This window comes from Ambystoma mexicanum, chromosome 14 (assembly GCF_040938575.1).
Source record: "Ambystoma mexicanum isolate Mex_15411 chromosome 14, UKY_AmexF1_1, whole genome shotgun sequence".
In the NCBI taxonomy this organism is placed as follows: Eukaryota; Metazoa; Chordata; class Amphibia; order Caudata; family Ambystomatidae; genus Ambystoma; species Ambystoma mexicanum.
Window position 1 is genome coordinate 320,539,926 of NC_090940.1, and position 20,557 is coordinate 320,560,482.

The window sequence follows — 20,557 nt, forward strand, 5'->3', positions numbered from 1 at the left end:
GTAGAGGATAGTAGTTAGTTATTGTGTTGTCAAATTTTGTGGTGGCTTATATAGTAGATTTAACGGGCACGTTCGTGTCCACTAGCTTGACAGTCCTCTGTGGAAATCCACGTGGTGATTGAATAAGGGAGAGCGCCTTGACTGTTAAATCCTCCCTGACTTCCCTGACAGATAGCCCAGTCACGGAATCTGATCTCAAGGGGAGTGGACGTATACTCTCCAGGTCTTTAACTACCATCTTTGCATTATCCTCGCTGTCCGTACTAGACAGACAGAGGTCTGAGCGTAGCCTGCGTCTTCCCACCGCAACCCGCTTAACACCTATTGTGGTAGGGATTATCCCTGGTTTTAGAATGGTAACTCACTCCAGGAAATGTTAGTCAAAAGTCAGGCTGCCAACCTATACAAGGTAGTAATGTGTGTCTTACCAAGGTTCATGTCAATGCTGGGCGGTTCAAAGTAGTTCAAATGCTTGGCTGTACACACGCAGGACTTACTTCGGCTAATTTTCTTACCTTCCTTTCCTGTCATGGCTGCTCCCATAGACTTGATGTATGGTGCAGCCCACGCCCCAGGCACCGGACACCAGACACTCTGTAGGCGGGTGTTAGCGAGAGTGAATAAAAAAGAAATAGAGAAAAGACTGCTCCTCTGCATCTACACGAACGCCAGCAGGATCCTCCTTCACCAGACACTCTGTCACACTTTTTAGTGTGGTATATTTTGGCAAGTAAAAACACTTTAAATTGAAAAACCTGGGTTGTTCTGTCATTAGCCAACTTCTTTGTGCCCAGCAATTACCACACATAAAAACTGTTTGACATACACTGATGATGCCTCTAGTCTGGACACATCAGCACTGCAGTGCAGGAGGTAACGTTTGCTGTTAATTATCTTTTTTTGGTATTGTTTGCTTTATTTAGTCAGTGAAATGGACCGCTACGCTACTTAGTTAGAGGTGATCTCTCTGGTATTCATAGATAATATTGCGGAAGGTCAAAAGCTTCTTTCTAAAAGCTCATCATCCGTCTTTTTAATTGTAATGGAGATTATGTATTTAAGATGGATCAGAAATGGGTTCGACAGATAATGATCCCAAGCATAGAAAAAGATGTGTTACCAATAGGTATTGCATTTATTCGCAAGTAGCAAGGTCGGATGTTGTTAACCATAGGGGCACTATCCTGCAGCATAGAGAAAATCCCCTTGTGCGGATGCGATAAGAAATTGTCCCTGCTGGCTACTACAGCTCAACAGCTGTACATACAAAGCCATAAGCTGCTTTAGCAATGAGTGTGTTCTGCCCCTGTTCTCGGTCTTTGGTTGTACAAGGGTAGAGCTGTGATTGGGAGTGTATGTGGTTGTGGAGTGAGTCATGATACAGTCTCCTGTTTAAACTGATCCATTTCCTTAACAGTACAGTTATGATGTTGCATGCACTATTCTAAATATCATGTTAGTCTCGCAGATTACCCTTTTAGATAAACGGGTGCCCTTGAGTCACACTTTCCCCATTACTTTCGATTCTGCAAAAATGTTAGGCTGGTAGAGAAGAGGGATCAAGGGTTGGAAGACTAATGGTTGCTTTCCACGCTCACTAGTGGTAAGCATTGTAAGTGGGACATGAGCAAATATGTAATTACTTGCTTCTCTCGATTTCATCCTCTATTCTCTCCCCCACACCATCTTCACTTCCCCTATATTTAAGTAGTAATTCTTTATTAAAAAGAAAGAAATAGTAGAAGAGCCAGATGGCTTAACCTGCTTAAGTTTAATGGATTTTTGCAAAGAAGCTGCAAAGGTTAGTGTCAACCCCAGCATAACATTTGAGACCTGGTAGGAACAATGTCAACTTGAAAGATATTGTTAAGGGGCAATGGGCAGTACACAAAGTAACTTTGAGTAAGCAATGTAGGCAATATATCATGCTGCGGTTGGGTCAACGTACTTCACTTGCATTCTTGCCTTCCAAGAAGCCACGCTGGCATGTTTTTACTGATGTGCCCTGTTACTTCCTACGAAAAGGTGCTGAGACGGTGCAAGCTTCAGCTGATAGATTTGACGATTCTTAAAATGAGATATAGTTGCAATGTATTTCTTTAGACTTCTAAAAGGCTGATGGCTTTGGATACATATCACTAAAATTCCAGTGTTCGCGTTTAATTTGATAACTCTGTTTGCTTCAGTATGAGCATGTTAATAGTTTATGTATCTGTATGCTTCTTCTGTTTTTAAAATGATTCACAATGTTTTATTGACCTTCACATCAAAATGCCAAGATGGTGGTAAGGCACCAGAGGTGGCACACACAACTGCTAATGAACACTAATGCATTGCCAATTCTTGCAGTGCCTTGCAGAATTCAGGATTCATCCTTGTGCAAAGTTAAGTATCACACCCCACAGCTAGGAACACTGGTAGGTTTCGGTTCAGTTGTGAACTGCAATAAACGTACGTGTCATCATTCACTGTACCGTCATGCTTTTGAATCAATCTGTAATAGTACATTTGTTTGACACACCAATTTGTAATTTAATTGGGGATGTGAAAGTTTCATTAACCTTCCAAATGTTTATTGACCTGTGTTTCCACACGTCCAGCGTCCAGCTGCATCTTGGAATTAGATTCCCTGCCTCTCTGACTTGTGCCCTTTGTTTACCTCTGTCTCCAGCTATCTACCTCCAGCATTGCCATTTCCTAAGGCAGGCTGGCCATTCGGAGAAAGCAATATCTTTGTACCAGGCCCTGATGGACTTCACCTTCTTCAAACCAGACACTGTGAAAGACATGTCAACAAAAGACCAGGTGCGACCTGACTCCATAAGTGTATACTTTGCACTCTTGTGGCTGCTGGACTCCTCATTTGAAGTCACTTTAGATGGCTGCTTCTGTTGTGTGGCATTTGGTAATGTGTTCACATGTATACTTGCCATACATCATGTTAAGCCATGTAGGCATTCATGTTTTGAACCAGACTTGCTTACCATATTCAACTATATGCCTCCATTGATGCACATGCACTTCTAAACTGGAATTAACTTTGACACATTAATTCCCTGACTATAACATTGAGTTTATTGCAAATGCAATAACATTACCACCAGGTGTGTGATAACCCTGAAGGAACCGGGCTGTCAGCACACTTTGGTAGGCTCTACTAATTTCCAAGGGTATAAACTCAGTCTTCTCAGGCAACATGTACATATTTTGTAAGGTCTCAATCATTTGCTGTGACAGTTTTCTCTTAAGCTTCCTGTTAGAGAGATTTATCATGTTTATGCTTCATTTCTGTCGAAACCGTCAAAGTCCTCGAAGCCCTTGATGGTGTCAATGCCATCACTGGCATGCCCGTCTGGTGCACCTGTCGGGTCTTTGCCCCAGTCAGGCCCTCGAAGCCGTTGGCAACGCCGTCGGAGCCATTGACGCCATCAATGCCATCTGGCCCGAATTCACCAGTGGAGGTCCCCGTGACAGTGGAGTCTCAGAGGAAGGTTACCTCTAAGTCTGTGAATACTGTTGCAGAGAAAAGGTGTACTCCTCTCCCAACGAAGGACTTCTTTAAGTCTCTCCATGACGTTTATGAGGACGAAGAAAGGTCCGAGGAGGATGTTGGGCCTTTTGGTCTTCCATATGGGACTCCTGGTGTTACGGAGTGTCTCATTTCTGAAGAGAGTCGAATGGAGGATCTGTGTCAGTCCTTGCATGATGCCAGTGGCCTTGACACTTCCCCTGAGATGGAATTTGGTAGACCGGATCCGGGGGATCATGCAGACTCCTCTTATCAGAGATTAATGTTGAAAGTTGTGGAGTACATGGGCTGGGCCAGGCCTCTGGTTCTGTTTGATCAAGATGATCTTACAGATATTCTGGATCAGGGTCCATCCACTGACCCGGTGTTGCCATTTCATATGGCATTGCAAAAGAGGGTGGATGCTACTTGGAACACCCCAGAGAGTATTCTGGCGGTGAACAAGTGGTTGACAAAGAAATACTGCCCATCCTGTAGCAACCCAAGCTACCTGTCCACACACCCTCCTCCATAGAGTTTGGTGGTTCAGGCTGCTACAGCCACCTCGAAGCAGGCAGCGTACCCTACCATCCCTCCTGATGGGGATGATAAGCGCATGGATGGATGGGCATGCAAGGTATTTTCTGCTGGGAGTGTGGGGTTGAAGTCGGCCAACTCCACCTGTGCATTAGCAAAGTTTTTGCACACTCTGTGGAATTGCATCTCTTTAGCGGCTTAGCATTTTCCTGAAGGGGAAGAAAAGGGATGGCTTTCTAGCTATTTTGAAGGATGGCAAGGATGCCATGTGTGAATCCCTTCAGTCTGGGTTGGACACTGCGGATAGTGTCAGCAGTACCATGGCCATGAGCACCGTGATGCGCAGATTTGAGTGGTTGCGGAAGTCGGGATTTGCACCGGATGTGAAGGCTTGTCTTCTCAACATGCCCTTTGAAGGGTCGCATCTGTTTGGCAGCAAGGCTGACGAGAGCCTTGAGAGGTTGCAGGGCTCCAAAGCAGCTGCCAAATCTTTGGGCACAGTGGTTCGCCAATCTCCCCCTTTTTGTCCTAGGGTACAGCAATGGAGGGGTTCCAATCGCTACTACTTCTCATTTGGAAGGGCAAGAGGGATCGCCAGTCAGAGGGGCCAACATAAGTTTCCTCGTGGTGGACGAAGTAGAGGTGCCAAGGCCGCTCAAGCAGCAGCCTCTTTACTATCAGGCGCTGCTGCAGCCGCTTCAAAACTGCTCTGAGGCCTTGTCTCATTGTTCACTGGTAGAGGGCAGGCTGTCTCAACCTCTAGAAGAGTGGCGAGCCATTACTTCAGATGCGTGGGCTCTGGAAACAAAAGCCCATGGCTACTGCCTTCCTTTTCTAAGACGGCCTCACGACAATCCACTGGGGAAGCACTCTCTGAGGGTTCCGGATCCCCTCCTTGTGCAGGAGATTTTGACCCTGCTAGAGAAAGGCGCTATAGAATGAGTGCCTGTTGCAGAGAGGAACAAGGGTTGGTATTCCCCGTATTTTTTCATTCCCAAAAAGGACGGAGGACTGAGACCCATCTTGGACTTGAGATACTTGAACACAAGGAAAGACAAGTTCAAGATGGTCACTCTTTCTCAGATCCTTCTGGCCCTCCAACTTCAGGATTAGTTGGTGCCATTGGACCTGCAGGATGCTTATTTTTATGTGCTGATCCATCTCAAGCACAGAAAATACCTGAGGTTCACAGTTGGCAGCTCGCACTATCAGTTTCGAGTCCTGCCATTCGGGTTGACCTCCGCCCGAGGGTCTTCACCAAGCTCATGGTGGTAGTGGCAGCATATCTCAGGAGAGGGGGATGATTCACGCCTTGGATCATCTCAGCGTCACCTGCCACTCCCCTCACAAACTGGGCTTCTCCCTTAATTTCAAGAAGACGCATATGACACCTTCGCAACATCTCCAGAACATCGGGGCTGTGTCGGACATGTCCTTGGGGATGTGCTCGCCACCCAAGGTGAGGGCTCAACACATTCTCCAGATGGTCGCTAAGTTTCAACAAGCCCAGACTCTTCCGGCTTTCGAATTCTTAAGGCTGCTCGGCCTCATGGCACCCTGCATCTTTCTAGTGCCAGAGGCCCGGCTGAGAATGCGATCCCTTCAATGGTCCCAGTTCTCAGCCAAGATGTCAGATCTCCTTCATGTTCCTGTCAGGGTCTCCCAGGATCTTCTGTGGTGGGCCAGCGAGGAAAATCTCATGAAGGAGGAGCCATTTTGGCAACTGTGGCCGGAGGTAACGTTAGTGACGGACGCTTCCCTCACGGGGTGGGGGGGCTCATGCCAACGATCTGACCATCAGCGGTCGTTGGTCTCCATCGGAGTCCAAACTACTCATCAATCTTTTGGAGCTGAGGGTAATCAGGATAGCACTGAAGGCTTTCCTGCTGTCTGTACGGGGAAAGAATGTCCTGATAATGACGGAAAACACTGTGGCCATGCATTACCTCAACAAGAGAGGTGGTGTATGGTCACTCCCTCTGTGCAGGGAGGCAATGCAGCTCTGGTTCTGGGCAATTCAAGAAGGAATCTCCATAACAGCGGTTCATCTGGCCGAAGAGGAGAACATGGTGGCGGATGCTCTGACCAGGCAGCGCGCAGTCTCCCACAAGTGGAAACTACCTCAGGAAGTCCTTCAAGAGATCTTTGCCCTTTGGGGAACCCCGCAGGTGGACCTGTTCGCAGCCAGTGCCAACCAGAAGTGCGAAAGGTACTGCTCCTGGGAATTTCCTCCGAGAGGAACTCTAGGAGACGTGTTCATTGCGGATTGGTTGTTTCCGCTTCTGTATGCGTTCCTCCGATCCCTGTCATTACTCAAGTTCTCAGTTCGGGACCCGCATGATCCTCATTACCCCGGATTGGGCCAGGGAGCGTGGTACCCGGACCTTCTAGAACTGTCCTCCAATATGTCCCCCAAATAGCGGATCTTCTCTTGTGAGAGGAACGGCGGGTTCTCCATCCAGAGGTCAAGACTCTCAACCTTCACACATGGTTTCTGAACGCTTGCGAAATAAGGATTGGGACCTCCCAGATGACGTGATGGAGGGGTTGCTTTCAGCAAGAAAGTCCCTGTACTGTTGCTGTTGGCGTAAGTTTTGCGACTGGTGCAGAGGAAAGAATGTTGATCCTTCTCAGTGCTCAATTCCAGAGGTTCTCTCCCTCTTACTTTCTTTGGCCCACATGGGTCTTCAGGTGGGAACCATTAAATGTTACCTGGCAGTGCTTTCTATCTTTAAGTGCTCGTCCGATGAATGCTCCTATTTTAAGATTCCACTAATCACTCAGTTTATGAAAGGGCTTATGAAAATGTTCCCGCCGTCACCTTGTCAGGTGCCGGCTGGGACCTTAATTTGGTCTTAAAATGTCTGATGGGTGCACCGTTTGAACCTTTGCACTCTTGTCCATTGAGATTGTTGACATTTAAGACAGGTGGATTTAATCGGAAGCGGCCTCTTGCAGAGTCTCTGAGTACGATTCACGTGATACAGCACGACTCACGTGAGGTGCGGCTTGATGCGAGGTCCTTTCCTCAGATTTTCAGCCCGGACGCGGATGCGGGCTATGCAGGCTTTGCATCGCCTGGAGCAACGCCTGGAGTGAGAGGCAGTGAGCGAGAGAAGCCGCCAGCTGATCCACGAACGGCCGAGGTTGCGTGGGAGAGAGGCTGCCTGCTGACCCATATCCTGCTGCGGGAGGTACAGGGTATCTTGTGGTCTCGCGGCCCGGTTTGCAGTAGCAGGGAGCGGCTTGGACCAGCAACGGCTGATATAGCGCCTAGCGCCTAGAGAGGCAGCCTTGCCGGCTCATGACCGTGTGAGCAAGGCTAGTTGTGGCAAAGCCGAGCGAGGCAGCCCAGCTGAAACAGCGAAGGCTGTGGAAGTAAGTTATTAAGCCGTGGGTCTCCTAGACTCCTGGGGGCAGGTGGGCTGCGCTATCTGCAAGGAGCCATTGATGAACTTGGCTGCCTATTTAGTGAAGGCCCTTTCCTTTAGTGAACCTGGTGAGTCGGCGGCCCTTGGAGGTGTGGTAAAGTGGAGTAGCATCTGGAGCTCCTGGCCTCTCCCGTGACGGCGTTCAGCTCTGGGAGACGGGAGACGGGGGATAGTCCATTCTGTGCTCTGCTGTCTGCTTTGGCGCTGCTCTGTGCCTGCTCTGGGGCTGAGTACCACAATACGAATTGTGTCCTGGGGAACACCCTGATATAGGTAACTCCTGTGGTGAGTTGAGTGCTCAGGGCTCGCCCAGTGCTGCTAGTGCAGAGGGACCTGTTGTGGTGCTGTGGGGCCGGGGTGCGTGTGTGTATGCATAGGTGATTTACGCCCTTTTAGTGCCAGAAGTGTCACTGCTCCTGTGGAATGGACTCTCGCACAGTTTTTTCGGGCACCGTGGTCACCAGTTATTGACCCCTCCATCCCCCGACCATCCCCCAACCAGTTTCCTCTCTGTTGTTGGATCGGGTGTCCTCACGGGTGCCGTGATTGAAGATAGAGGATTGGTCACTGTGGCAGAGCAAGCCAGGTTTACATGTCAGCAGGAGACTGCAGAGTAGTGTCTTTTTGATCCTGTTGACCAGGCCTTGCTTTTTTTGTATGGCGGCATGCTGAGTGATTAAACATAGCGGGAGACTGTGGAGCGGAGACTCTTTGATCCTGCTGACGGGATTTTGTCCTCTCGTAGGGCGGTGTACTGAATGCCTAATCACAGTGGGAGACTGTGGAGTTTTTGCTCTTCGACCCCTCTGTGAATTCCTGCCTTTTCAAACTTACGAGCAATTGTGTGCCGTGTAATTCATATAGTGGGAGACTACGGAGCTTTGTCTCTTTGATCCCGCTGCTTAAGCTTTCCTTGCTCGAACCTTCAACTATCTAACTGTGAACGTCAGTATTCTGTGCCGTTGAATTCAGTGATATCAAACAGAACTGCTTTACAACTAGCTGGTGAACAGACCCATTTTTGCTTTTGTCATTTTCATTTTGCTTTCTGAGATTTATTGTGCTGATTTCTCTGATTCTGTGTTGTAAGTATATAATAAATATTAAAAAAAAAATATATATAATATAATTATTTTTTTTTAAAAAAAAAAAGAGGAAATATATCCTTGCCCAGCTGTCAGCTATAAGGCAGCACCCAAAACCCAGAGTTGTGATCGTAGACCGGGGGCTGTCAATTGTGCGAGGAGCAGCTTGGGGCCATTCCTCTTAAGTGCTTTCCCTTCCTCCTTTTAAGGTAACTCTGCCCCTTTTCCAGCAATCGTTCAGGTATGCGCTCTAAATAGCGCTGTTTGCTGTTAGTTGTTGCCTTACATGTCACTTAGCTACCAGCTTTCAATGCTCCTAGCACACACATTGATGTAAATGGTACTAATATTTACAACCTGCTAAAGCGAACTGAATCAAGCTTTTTGTGACATACCATTTACCCGCCCTCCCCAACCAATGTTATTATGGCGAATGGCTTGAGAAGCCTTAAGGGCAACTTGATTACCCCTTTCCCGATGTCCGCTAGCAAAATTGACTCCCTTGTCTGTCCCGGAAAATCCACATATATTCAACCAGCCGCTTCTGAAGATCATGCAATGAGTGTTATCAATCAAGAGCCCTCTATATCCTCTCAGGCTCCACATATCGCCCAAGTGCACGCACAGGGAATTCCCACTTCCCCCATCCATGATCCTTTTATGGAACTCTCCGTGCCTTCTGCCCCTGTACCCTCTATTAGTCCTGAGGTGCGTCAAGCCATTGACGATTTTAGAAGTTGTTCAGAATCACCACTGGCCTACGAAACTGGCAAAAGGCAACATGAGGTAACACTGGAGAAAATGGAGGCATTAGATCAGGCGATTTGCCGTTCCATCGACACTTTGACTCCAATAGTCTTTAACTCAGTAAAAAGGCGCATGTCCTTTCATTCAAATTTACCAAACTACACTAAAAATTTATTGGACATGAGTACTGAAATTGTGGATGATATAAATAAAGAACCATTGCCATCCCAATCAATTTTATCTCTGGAACCAGGGGTAAACCTAGATAAATCCGCCTCCCTCCCTCCATCTCCAGGTGAGAGCTCAATCCATCACTCCCCAGGTTCGTTTCCGGTTATCATACGGATCCTTGACCTCCTTGACAAGGGCCATGACTTGACTCATCTTGAATTAAAGGAGATCAAATCAATGCTTTTACTCATGTCCTCTAAGATGGATCGGATTGAAGGATTTATCATGGCCGCTGAAACAATTAAAAATCTCAAATCAGATCCAATTCTCAATCATGTTAGCGTGTCCAAACCAGTAATGATAAAATAAACATAATCAATGCTGTTCCGTACAAACACTTATACCCTCTCAACCTCTTCCTGAAGCTTTGTCAATTCATTCCACATGTACCTGTCAAAATGCTCCTTCTGAGCTAAAATTTGCAATAGAAAAAATGAACACTATCATAGCGCTATATACTCCAAATCCTACGCCACATCAAAACGGTCCAGGTAGCCCAACAGAATTGCTTGATGCACTTGAACAAATGCATCCAGACCCTCTGGAACAGCCATTAACCGAAGCACCTATCGGTTTTATGTCACGAAGAGCTAAAAAACTTCACCAAAGGGCTGTTAAGAGGTATGCCAAAAGAAGAAAAGAGGCGCTGTTCAAAGGCTCTACACTTCAAACTGATCCACTTGAACAAGCACCATGCATTGCAACTGATATAATTACATATGATGACCGCATTGACCATCACAAACTGTCCAAAGAAAGCCAAGAAGCCCTGATACCACCCATAAAAGCTCATTTGAAAGTATGTAATAATGTAACTAACACCTTAAAAACTCCGTCCTTATTGGTAAACCCAAACTCTTTGAATGAAATTAATCCTATTAATTCTGTTAACAATGAACCATCAACACTTTCTAGTGATAGTATTGAAGTACCAACAACATCCAAACGAAACAATAAAAAAGTCAAGATGACTCCTAATTATCCACCAGCAGTTGTGGCACTATTAAATGAGCAAGTAACGGCACAATTGTCTGGTTCCAAATCGAACTTAGCCAACTATTTCCCAATATCTGGCAGAATTCGCACTACTCGCTATGATGATACCGGGCCATTAGGACTTTCTGCTACTACAATAACTAAAACTTACAGCGAAGCTTGCGCACATGTTCCCAATTCAATTTCAACCTTGTCGGGTATCACTGATCCGCCAAATGCGACCCTCCCAATATCTTCAATAAATGGATGTGCAAATCTCGGCTCAATACCTGTATTATCAGTAGTACAGCAGCCATCTATACAGCCGGATAATGCTAATTCGACTATTTCTAATGTTTTACCACCTATTGTTCCTGACGGTCTAAATGCACCTGTTACTAATACTTCTAAAACAGACCAGCCTCTGCCAGCTCGACCAGAAATAATTGTCAATGGGCAAGGCAAAATTACATCTCTCACAACTTTATCCCCTAATAAATCACTGTCCTAAATCAGGACCACCAAAGTGTACCATCCTCCATTGAGCGCAATTGCACAAAGATGCATGGTCCTCCTCAATATAGATCTGCCTTAGAAGTATCACCCTCCACTACTTTGACGCAATATGACATTTTAAATATTCTTAGGAAAGAACTTGATGATCGTTTTATGAGATCTTCCGTGGATAACGAATCAACCAACCCAAACACGACCAGTAAGCATAAACTTCCAGCTCTTTTTAACAGCCCCCCGGACCATCCTGCTAAAATGCTAGAACTACCCACTGATAACATCCAACAGACTACTGTGGAAAAGCACCATCTTGTGGGTTTTGAAAGAAAATGCGATCTACTTAGAACAAATCGCATCAATAGACCGTTTCTTCTAACCTTATTTAGTCGAATCCCTCAACTACGGATGTTTAAATCTGAAGACATTTTCAGAGTATCACTTTCTACTGAAAACAATTATTCGTCAGTGTGTTACTTGTCCTCTGAAGCAGTTTTAAAATATCTATGGTTTAATCGGGAAGGCATCAAAGAGGAAGGCCTTGCTTTAAGCTCACTGGAAAATGAACAACAAGCGATTAAATTCATTCAGTACAAATGTCCACAGGCTCCCACCTCTGATCTCAATGCTACTCCACTATATAACACCAAAGAAGAAGGAGATGGAGCCATTAATGAATTGCTAAACAAAGTGGCCATTTCTCACGACTTGTCGTGGTTAGCCCCAATGCTCAACTCCATTCTTAAATCTAAAGAATCCTCTACTCAATCGTAGCTTCCCTCTAAAACTTGTTTAACTGTTCAATCGTGGAACTCTTGTGGCTATCATAATCTTATGCAATGGCACGCAACGATCGATGGCCACAATAGGCCTTCAATCATTATGATTCAAGAAACCATGAAAACTGCTATCTTCTCACTGCCCGACTATACAACTCATTGCATTCCAGCGATAGCTTCAGCTGGTCGTCCCTCCGGAGGCATCCTTATAGCAGTTGATAATGCGCTGGGGTTCGGTTCCAATATTGTGTGGAAGGCTGCAAACTTATTAGAAGTACTATTAAAGACAGATTTTCTCCAGTACCAGCATTTAATCGTCATTACAATATATTGGAATCCCGCACACACTCCAATTGATGAGATGTTTGATCTGGTGGACTCTTGCCTTGAATTTATCATTCACGAATACAAGAACGTTGAAATCATACTAGGCGGCGATTTCAACTGCAGATTAATTTCACCATTCTTGCAGTTGATTCTTCTACAACGCTATGTGAAGTTGATCGTCCCCACCTCTCTCTTAGATGGAGCCAAGCTCTATGCAAACAATTTATTCAATACGTAACGTTGGCTATTTCCAATCGTCATATTTCTGGTAATTTCTCTATTAATACCACAGAGATAAATTATCCAGAAATCATTCAGGCTGCCATATCTCATTTCAGCAAATATAGAAAAACTGTTACTACCCATCGCCATTCATTTGATCCCCTCTGTAAAATGCAGAAGCGTGAAAAAAACAAAGCTCTTCGAGCTCTGGAAAAAAATAAGATTATTTGTAATAATACATATCAAAGACAGCGCAACCGTATCATAGTATCCTACAAACAAAAACTTAAACATTTAAGAATTTTAAGACACAATGAAATCAATTGCAATCTTATTAGAGCAATTATAGCTCATGATACGCGCACCATCTGGCGAACCATCAAAAATAACCAGACTCAAGTTCCGTTATTATCATTACACGCCATTTCTGAAGCAACCTGGCGCACTTCTATCACGCACAAATTTCGGATGCCTGATCAATTCCAGAATACCATCATCAGTAAGTTAAGATACCCAGACCTTCCGCGCTTAAGCTGGTCTACTGCTGATATTACATGGGCTATTTCTAAATTGAACCACTCCAAATCTGCTGGTCCTGATGGTTTTCCCCCCTGCCTATATAAAGCAGATCCAGATCTATGGGCCCAAATTTTAAAAAGTAAATTTGAGACCATTCACAAATCAGGAATTGTACCTATCGGCTAATATCATACCGATATTTAAAAAAGGAGATCCCTCTCTACCTCAAAATTATCGGCCTATTGCCTTAATAGATACAGAGGCTAAACTGTTCGCAATCATACTTCTTTACGATCTAGAAAAATACATCGAAACTCATCAGTCATATTCCAAATATCAAACTGGATTTAGGAAGGCGATGAGCACCTCGCTCAATGCCTTGATAATGGCATTTACCATCGCTTGGAGCGAAGCCAAAATCTGCTAACCCTGTTTATATTGCACTGATTGATATGACTTCAGCCTTTGACACGGTCATTCGGAACGTACTATGGTCCAAACTAATAAAAATGGGAGTACCCCTAGTGCTAATATACTGGTTCATTGCTCTTCACACTACTACTTCTTATAGAATCAAACTTACCACAGAGGGCCGCATAACCAAACCAATAAATACTGAAATAGGCCTAAAACAGGGCTGCAACTTAGCCGCAACCTTTTTCAATTTATACCTAGCAGATCTTGACAAGGGCTGGGATGAGCAAAATTTATTCTCTGTGAAAATTGGGCTCATTCATTTGAAATGGCTCGCTTTCGCAGATGACGTCATCCTTTTTGATCCAACTCCTGGTGGCCTTCAAACCAAAATACGGTTATTTGAACAATATGCCCTAACTCATAACTTAGCTCCTAACCCAGCAAAAACAGCAGTGATGAAATTTGGTGTCCAGAAGAGAACTGGAAAAACTCAATGGCATATTATGCATACTATCATCCCCTTAAATATTGATACCATCTATCTAGGCTACTATTTAGCTGAGAAAACCTCCATCAAAACATGGACCGATCTATTGAACATCAAGATCCGACCACTGACATCACAGCTAAAAATAATACATGCAAAGTATTGCAAGTTCTCATTAATGCCCCTCATCGAATTTTTCACACTGAAAATTGAAAGTGTCATTCTCTACTCATTAGATATCTGTTTGAGTGAAATGGGCTTGATTTTAGATCAATTGCAAGGGACATCTTTGAAGCGAGCGATGTCTCTTCCAATATCACTGGCCAATGCAGTCCTAAGACACGAACTAGGCCTCATAGTGCTATCCACACGCTGGAAATGGCGACTTCTCACCAATTTCGCAAAAATAACATATCCTAAACCAAACTCCCTATACATAGACATGAAGGAATCAATTAAATAAAGTCCAACGACTTCCATGGTCCAATATTTGACAAGAATTAATGCCATTCTGAAGGAGGTTAATGTCACAGTGCAGGATGTTTACTATAGACCTGCTTATGCCAAAGAAAAGCTATTTGAGTTCGATTGGTGCAAAACTATTGACCAGATAGGTTCATACAAACTTTACAATGAATACTATCTTTTTACCAAAAAGCGGACACCAAGATACGATCATATTACTCTATTTCCCTGCAATCATACCCGCAATACTTTCTTACGATTTAAATTCAATCTGTTGTACACCAAAGAAAGAACTGCAAATTGGATTGGTAGCAGGATGAATAGCGAAAAGCAGTGCAGATTTCCGTTGTGCACTGAAACCACAGAATCATTAAAACATCTGATTTTATATTGTCCTCATTTTAAATATGCAAGAACTGTCTTATTTATGGATTTCGTAAACATTAATTATATTGATTGTTTAACATTTTTTTGGGCCCGAATGATGCAAGGCAATCACAAACCTCTTATTTTTGCCCTCACGAGATTTTGTAAAGTGATCGAGAGAGAGCTAGATAAACATGCGAACATGAATGCTTGAAAACCATATATGTAAATCTTGGTATTCTAAAGATCGACCTATATGAATGATGTCGAATTTTCTTCAACTTCGTTACACTTAAGAATGTTTGTATTTGCACTCTCTCAAATTCAATAACTGCCTTGCTCTTTGCACATGTGCTATGTCCTTTTATGAATTTATATGGAATGATATTGTTACATGTTTTATGAATTATACTGTACCAATTATTGTGCTTTGAATTTTGTAAAGGTTCTGTCATTTTTTTTGATAGAACCACATGCAAATAAAAAATTAAAAAAGACTGTTTTCTTGGTTGCAGTTACCTCTGCTCATAGAGTGAGCGAGTTGTAGGCAATTTCTTCTAAGCCACCCTTTACTTTGTTCCACAAGAACAGGGTTGTATTGCGAGTACGTATGTCCTTCCGACCTAAGGTAGTGTCAGAATTTCATTTAAGTCAGAAGGTGGTGCTCCCTGCCTTCTATCCTCCTCCGCAACCTAGTAAGGACGAGGAGAGATTCCATAGGTTGGATCCTAGGAGGGCTTTGAGCTTTTATCTTTCCAGAATATCCAAGGTCAGAGTGGACGACCAGCTCTTTGTAGGGTATACTGGACACCAATTAGGTCAGGCTGTTTCTAAACAGACCTTGTCTAGGTGGATCATCCTCACTATTTCAGAATGCTACAGGTTGGCTGGCTGAGGTCTTGAGGGCTCATTCCACCAGGGACATGGCTACATCGACAACCCTGCAGAGGGGTGTACTGGTTAAGAACAGCTGTGATGCTGCAAAGTGGTCTTCCATACACGCGTTTGTTGAGCATTATTCCCTGGATACTTCCCATGCTCAGGATGTCGCCTTTGGTAAGGCAGTGCTTTACTCTGCCCTTTAATTTGGTATGTCTAAATTCTTCTCCCTCCTCCACTCATGGATACTGCTTTGGAAGTCTGTCATAGATGAGGAATACATTGGAGGACACAATCCATTCGAAGAACAAGTTCCTTACCAACTGGTAACGTTCTTTCGACTGGATGTTCCTCCAACGTATTCCTCATCGCCCTCCCAGCCTACCCCCCTTGAGAATTTCCCATGCCATTGCAGCTTTCGTTCCAACAAGGCTAAGTGCAGTCAATGCTGTATTATAGGCACGTGTGCCACATGTTATGAGGGGTAAAAAACGAGAACTGAGGCTGCGGGCTCCGTGCGTGCTACTTATAACATCTGATGACGTCACCATCGATGGAGGCCGTCGAGGGACATCAACCCGATGCCATCGACGCAGCGCGCCCTCTGCCGAAAATATTTTCAAACAGGACATCCAGTCGAAAGAACGTTACCAGTTGGTAAGTAACTTGTTCTTCTTAAGGATAGAGAGATCCTTAGTATCCCTCCCAAAACTCTGTAGTCTGAGAGATTGGCACACACCACCTTCAGTTGAGTGCCAATGGGATACCTAGTATCCCTCTTCTCTCTACTCCTGTGACTTGTCACATTAACAATCTCCTAGTTATGGCTGGTGACAGTGAACATGTTCCACCAACTATTGTGTAATTTTGATACTGCAGGCTATGTCCATAGCCTCGGTAGTGCACAATAGGGGCACCGAAGTACCAACTTGGAGCCTCTCTTCTTTTTTTTCGCCGTTACTAGCGTGGTTGCCCTTTGTTAGCCCTTCTTCTACTGTCCTGGGAGGGGGAGGTCAGTGTGTGTGTTTTGCCTTTGGTGGTCACCCTTTGGTATTCCTGCCTAGGCTCGAGAGTGTCTGGGCAGGCAGGAAGTGGGGGAAGAACCTTCCACCCCCCTGTCCTTTGTTTGCCAGAGTGCCTGAATTGGGCCAGCTCCCACAGGGGGTCTGGCTGTCCTGATTGGACAGCCAAACGCCCCTTTCTGTAAAATGCTGAGAGATTGCATGCAGAGGAGTGTGTACTGGAACTGTATGAAAGGTGAGGCTTCTGAAGTGAAAAGCAAGTCAACCACTGGAAGCTGAAGTAACCGAAGAAGACAACCAGAGACTCCTGCAGACCCTTTGCAACACCGTGAAGTGGCCACTGCTGTCCTGACCCTGTTTTCTATACAACGGAGGCGCTCCGAAGAGGACTTCTTCTCTTTGGCTGGTGGGAACAACCAGTGCCAAGACGAACTTTGAATTGAGCCACCTCCCGAGGTCCTAGGAGTTTCAAGAGCTGCGGAACCCCAATACCAGAGACCTGCTGCCCATTTCTAGTGCATTATCGTGGAAATGCCGGATCCATCTAAATCTTTGCTGAACATGTAAGGACACTCCAGAGATCCGATCCAACCCAGACCCCTCACCAGAGTGTAGGACTGCAGAAAGCAAAGAAGATTGACCGGACGATCTGTATCCTTTGTTGGTGCTGCAGAAAAGGATCAAAAACGCAGTGAACCAAGAGGTTGCTGTAAGTTGTGCCCCAGGTCCTCTATCGAGACTGCTGCTGAGAGATCCTGTCCATTGTTCTGCCTTCAGTCATCAGACCAAGGAATCCGGAGGTCGGGTCCAGAGCTGCAACATCGCGGAGCATCCGGCACAAAAATGTTTTTCAAACCTAAGGTACTGTGGAAAAAGTTATTGCTTACCTGATTCCAAGAAGTCACTTCAGAGCGTTGGAGTGCACCTAGAGATGTCCAGGGTCACCCCCTCTTACGTCTGACTCAAGCCACTGCTTGCGTCCCTTCATTAAGTCCTTTTACAGATCTCCCTTGTTAGTTGTGAACTTGCTGCTTCTATAACAGTCTAGAGACTTGAAGAAATCCTCTGGAACTCTTCGTATTCTGCTGCTTGTCAAGACTTTGGTCCTTCTCTGAACTGCTTTTAGGTAGGGTTGCATTTTTGGACTTAAAAAACTTTCTGTGCAAAGAAACCCTCTCTAGAACTTTGAACCAGGCTAATGTTACACTAACTAACCATTTTCCTCCCTTTAAAGTAACTTTACTATATGTGTCCGCAGAGTAAATGTATTACGATATAAACGTTTAGAAACCGCAGGTGTGCGTAGTAACCGATAATACGATTGTCTTTTCCCTTTCTAATGTTGCTACAAGTGTAAATGTCTAAAGTATTTATAGTGATTCTGGTGTGTGTGTATATAATAAATATATCATTTTATATAAATTATACGTGTAAGAGTTTCTTTGGTGTGCATGTCTAACTAAGGTTCACTGTACTTGCCTACAGCTCACATCTTCATTTTAAGATCAGTCTGACTGCTCTGCCACTCTACCAAGGTAATGAGTTAGTACAGACTGATACTAAGAGTTGGAGATCTACAGACTACTGGGATAGCTTACTAAAGTCTTACTATCAGTAGGACTTTAGAAAAACTCCCCTAATACACTTCCCTGTGGGAAATGCCATCAATATTTAGTTCAGCCGGTCTTCCTTAAAAGGACAGAAAACACTGCCAATGATTAAAGCCACTATGTAGACATGTTTCTCAACATTTTCCCTAACACATAGTGATTTAGAAAATACTCAGATCTGTGGGAATGTTTTACAAATTAGCTCATCAAAAAGATGGAGCACTTTCTTTTAAAAATGTTTGTACAGCAGCGATAACCCCCATTAAACAAGCCATTAGGAGGGCTAAAGCCAGGTGCAGAAAAGTTGGCAAACTGAAAAATAAAACCTCTTGGTCTAATGGGGTTATGAAAAACCTGTGCCCTTCTTCATTGTTTATTTCTTGGTGATTTGTAGTGGGCTGCACACAAATTATATATGCTTCGAGCTGTAGAAGTGATGTCAAGTTTGAGCGCAAACTGTTTTTCTCCAGCTGAAGAAAATAAATATTGAGGTAGTGCTTTAGTAAATAGGTCAGTGCATCATTTCTTCTCTGCTAATGGGAAAATGTTGCCTATGTTTAAACATTCCACCCATTATTATAAATGTGAACATCACCCTAAACCACGAGATTGGAGCTATAGTTAAACGTTGCTGCTTCCAATGTTGCTGTCTCAAACCACCCCATTCTTTTTTTCATCAAAATAGAGGCATTGTGATGCAATCTATGGTGAATGCCTAGTTAAGAGTTCTGCAAATCACAGTATGCACTGTTCATAACAAACCAATGCAGCAGTCAGTCTGTTTAGTGCCCTTAGAAAGACTTCTTGTCTGGTGTCTGTCAAGAGCTGCAATATCTCTTGTTAGGCAGCGAAATCTCGTTTTGAAATATAGAATGGAAGAGACAACATATTGTTTATTAGAGCAAAACTTCCACCCCTACATGAATCAAGTATGTTTAAAGGGTAGCCCCACACACACAGGCTTCTTGCTATGCAAACTCTCCTTGCTTCCCCAGTCTGTTTCCCTGGGCTTTAGATCTTGAAAGTTGACCACATTCTGTGGCCGGATCTAATGCCAAAGTATGATATACAGTATTTTGAATGTTATTTTTCTTCATATTTTTAAATACAATTCAAAGAGCTTAGAAGTTAGCTATGCAATTACAAGCTTTAATATATAGAACATTTAAATTTCCTCCTTTGTGTCATACTCTATATCAGGTTGAATTCTTTGAGACATTTTGGGACAGTGGGGAACCTCGGTTTGGAGAGAAAGGAGCCAAAGGCTGGAAATCCTGGATGCACCAGAAGGAGAAGGGGGGCTGGGTTGTTGTCCAGAGTCACGGTAACTGCTTTCATTCAAATTGCTCACCCATATTCATGTTTGATAAGTCATTTTAAAATAAAATATGCTATATGTGTATTTCTTTTCTTAAATGCTTTTTTGTGCATGCTGTCTTATTGAACAATGTCCCAATATGGAGGGCTTATTTGTGCTTGTAACTGTACGTGGAAGTCGATTGAAGTGCCCAGGATGAAACTAATGGACCGTAGTCTGCTATTGAGGGGAGTTATTTTGAAAAGCTCTCACTGGACTGTATCCAAATGGATGTAACCTTCATAACAGACGCCTTGATATGTGACAGAAGTGTTGCTATCTCACCCTCTTTGGTGCCAAACTAAAGCGGTTTGATAGACTCAGTCACTGGGAAGAAGGATTTGCTTTCATTTTGTAAGCTAATCCTTCTTCTTTTCCCCATCCAGTACTATTTACTTTGGACAAAAGTTCCCAAATGTGTGTAGTTCATTGTACATCCCTTAATACTGTAACTTTTGGTGTGGTACTCTGTTGTCATCTATATGATGCAGCCAAGGAGCTTACGTCTTTCTGGTCATTCCAGGCCCTGAATTTGAATCATCTGCTGATTTTTGGGGGATTTGAACTTTTGGTCCTATTATCCTCGATGACATTGATACCCAAAGCCTGAATGATTTACTGGTTGAACAAAATCACTTTCCCTTACCAAACTAACTCCAAAGGGCACTGCTTGAATCAAGTCCTGCCCAGCGAAATGCCAGTTTTCTTATTTGAGACTATCGCAGTATCGCTGATTGATTGTTTTAGTAATTTAGGGCTACAGTACCAATTCAAGTGAAAACTAATGAACTTCAGTTATAGGATATACCTTTGGTATACTTTAATTCAACCCAAGGAGCTCCATTCTGATCCTCCATTGTTTCAATCTGTATCTAGATGTTCTGATTACTCTAAACTGTAGCCAAACGGGCAGGAAAGGTAGAGACAAGGTTTATTTCCCTACAGCTGTGCAGAAATAGACGGGGAAAGCAGCATAGTATCTCCATCACAAATATTGGCCCCATAGCGCACAAATCTGAGAGGCTTTCACCATTTAAACTATGGGGTTTATGATACATTTAGTCTGTTACATTCACAGTGAAC

At 44.0% G+C, this 20,557-nt stretch overlaps 1 protein-coding gene across 1 annotated transcript in view; it reads left to right on the forward strand.

Annotated features, from left to right (window-relative positions):
* Positions 1-20,557, forward strand: part of NRDE2 (NRDE-2, necessary for RNA interference, domain containing) — a 746,570-nt gene that overhangs the window by 462,277 nt on the left and 263,736 nt on the right. Inside the window, exons 7-8 of the mRNA XM_069637454.1 lie at positions 2,672-2,805; positions 19,318-19,441. Coding sequence (XP_069493555.1) covers positions 2,672-2,805; positions 19,318-19,441 — 258 coding nt within the window. The remainder of the gene's footprint in view (positions 1-2,671; positions 2,806-19,317; positions 19,442-20,557) is intronic.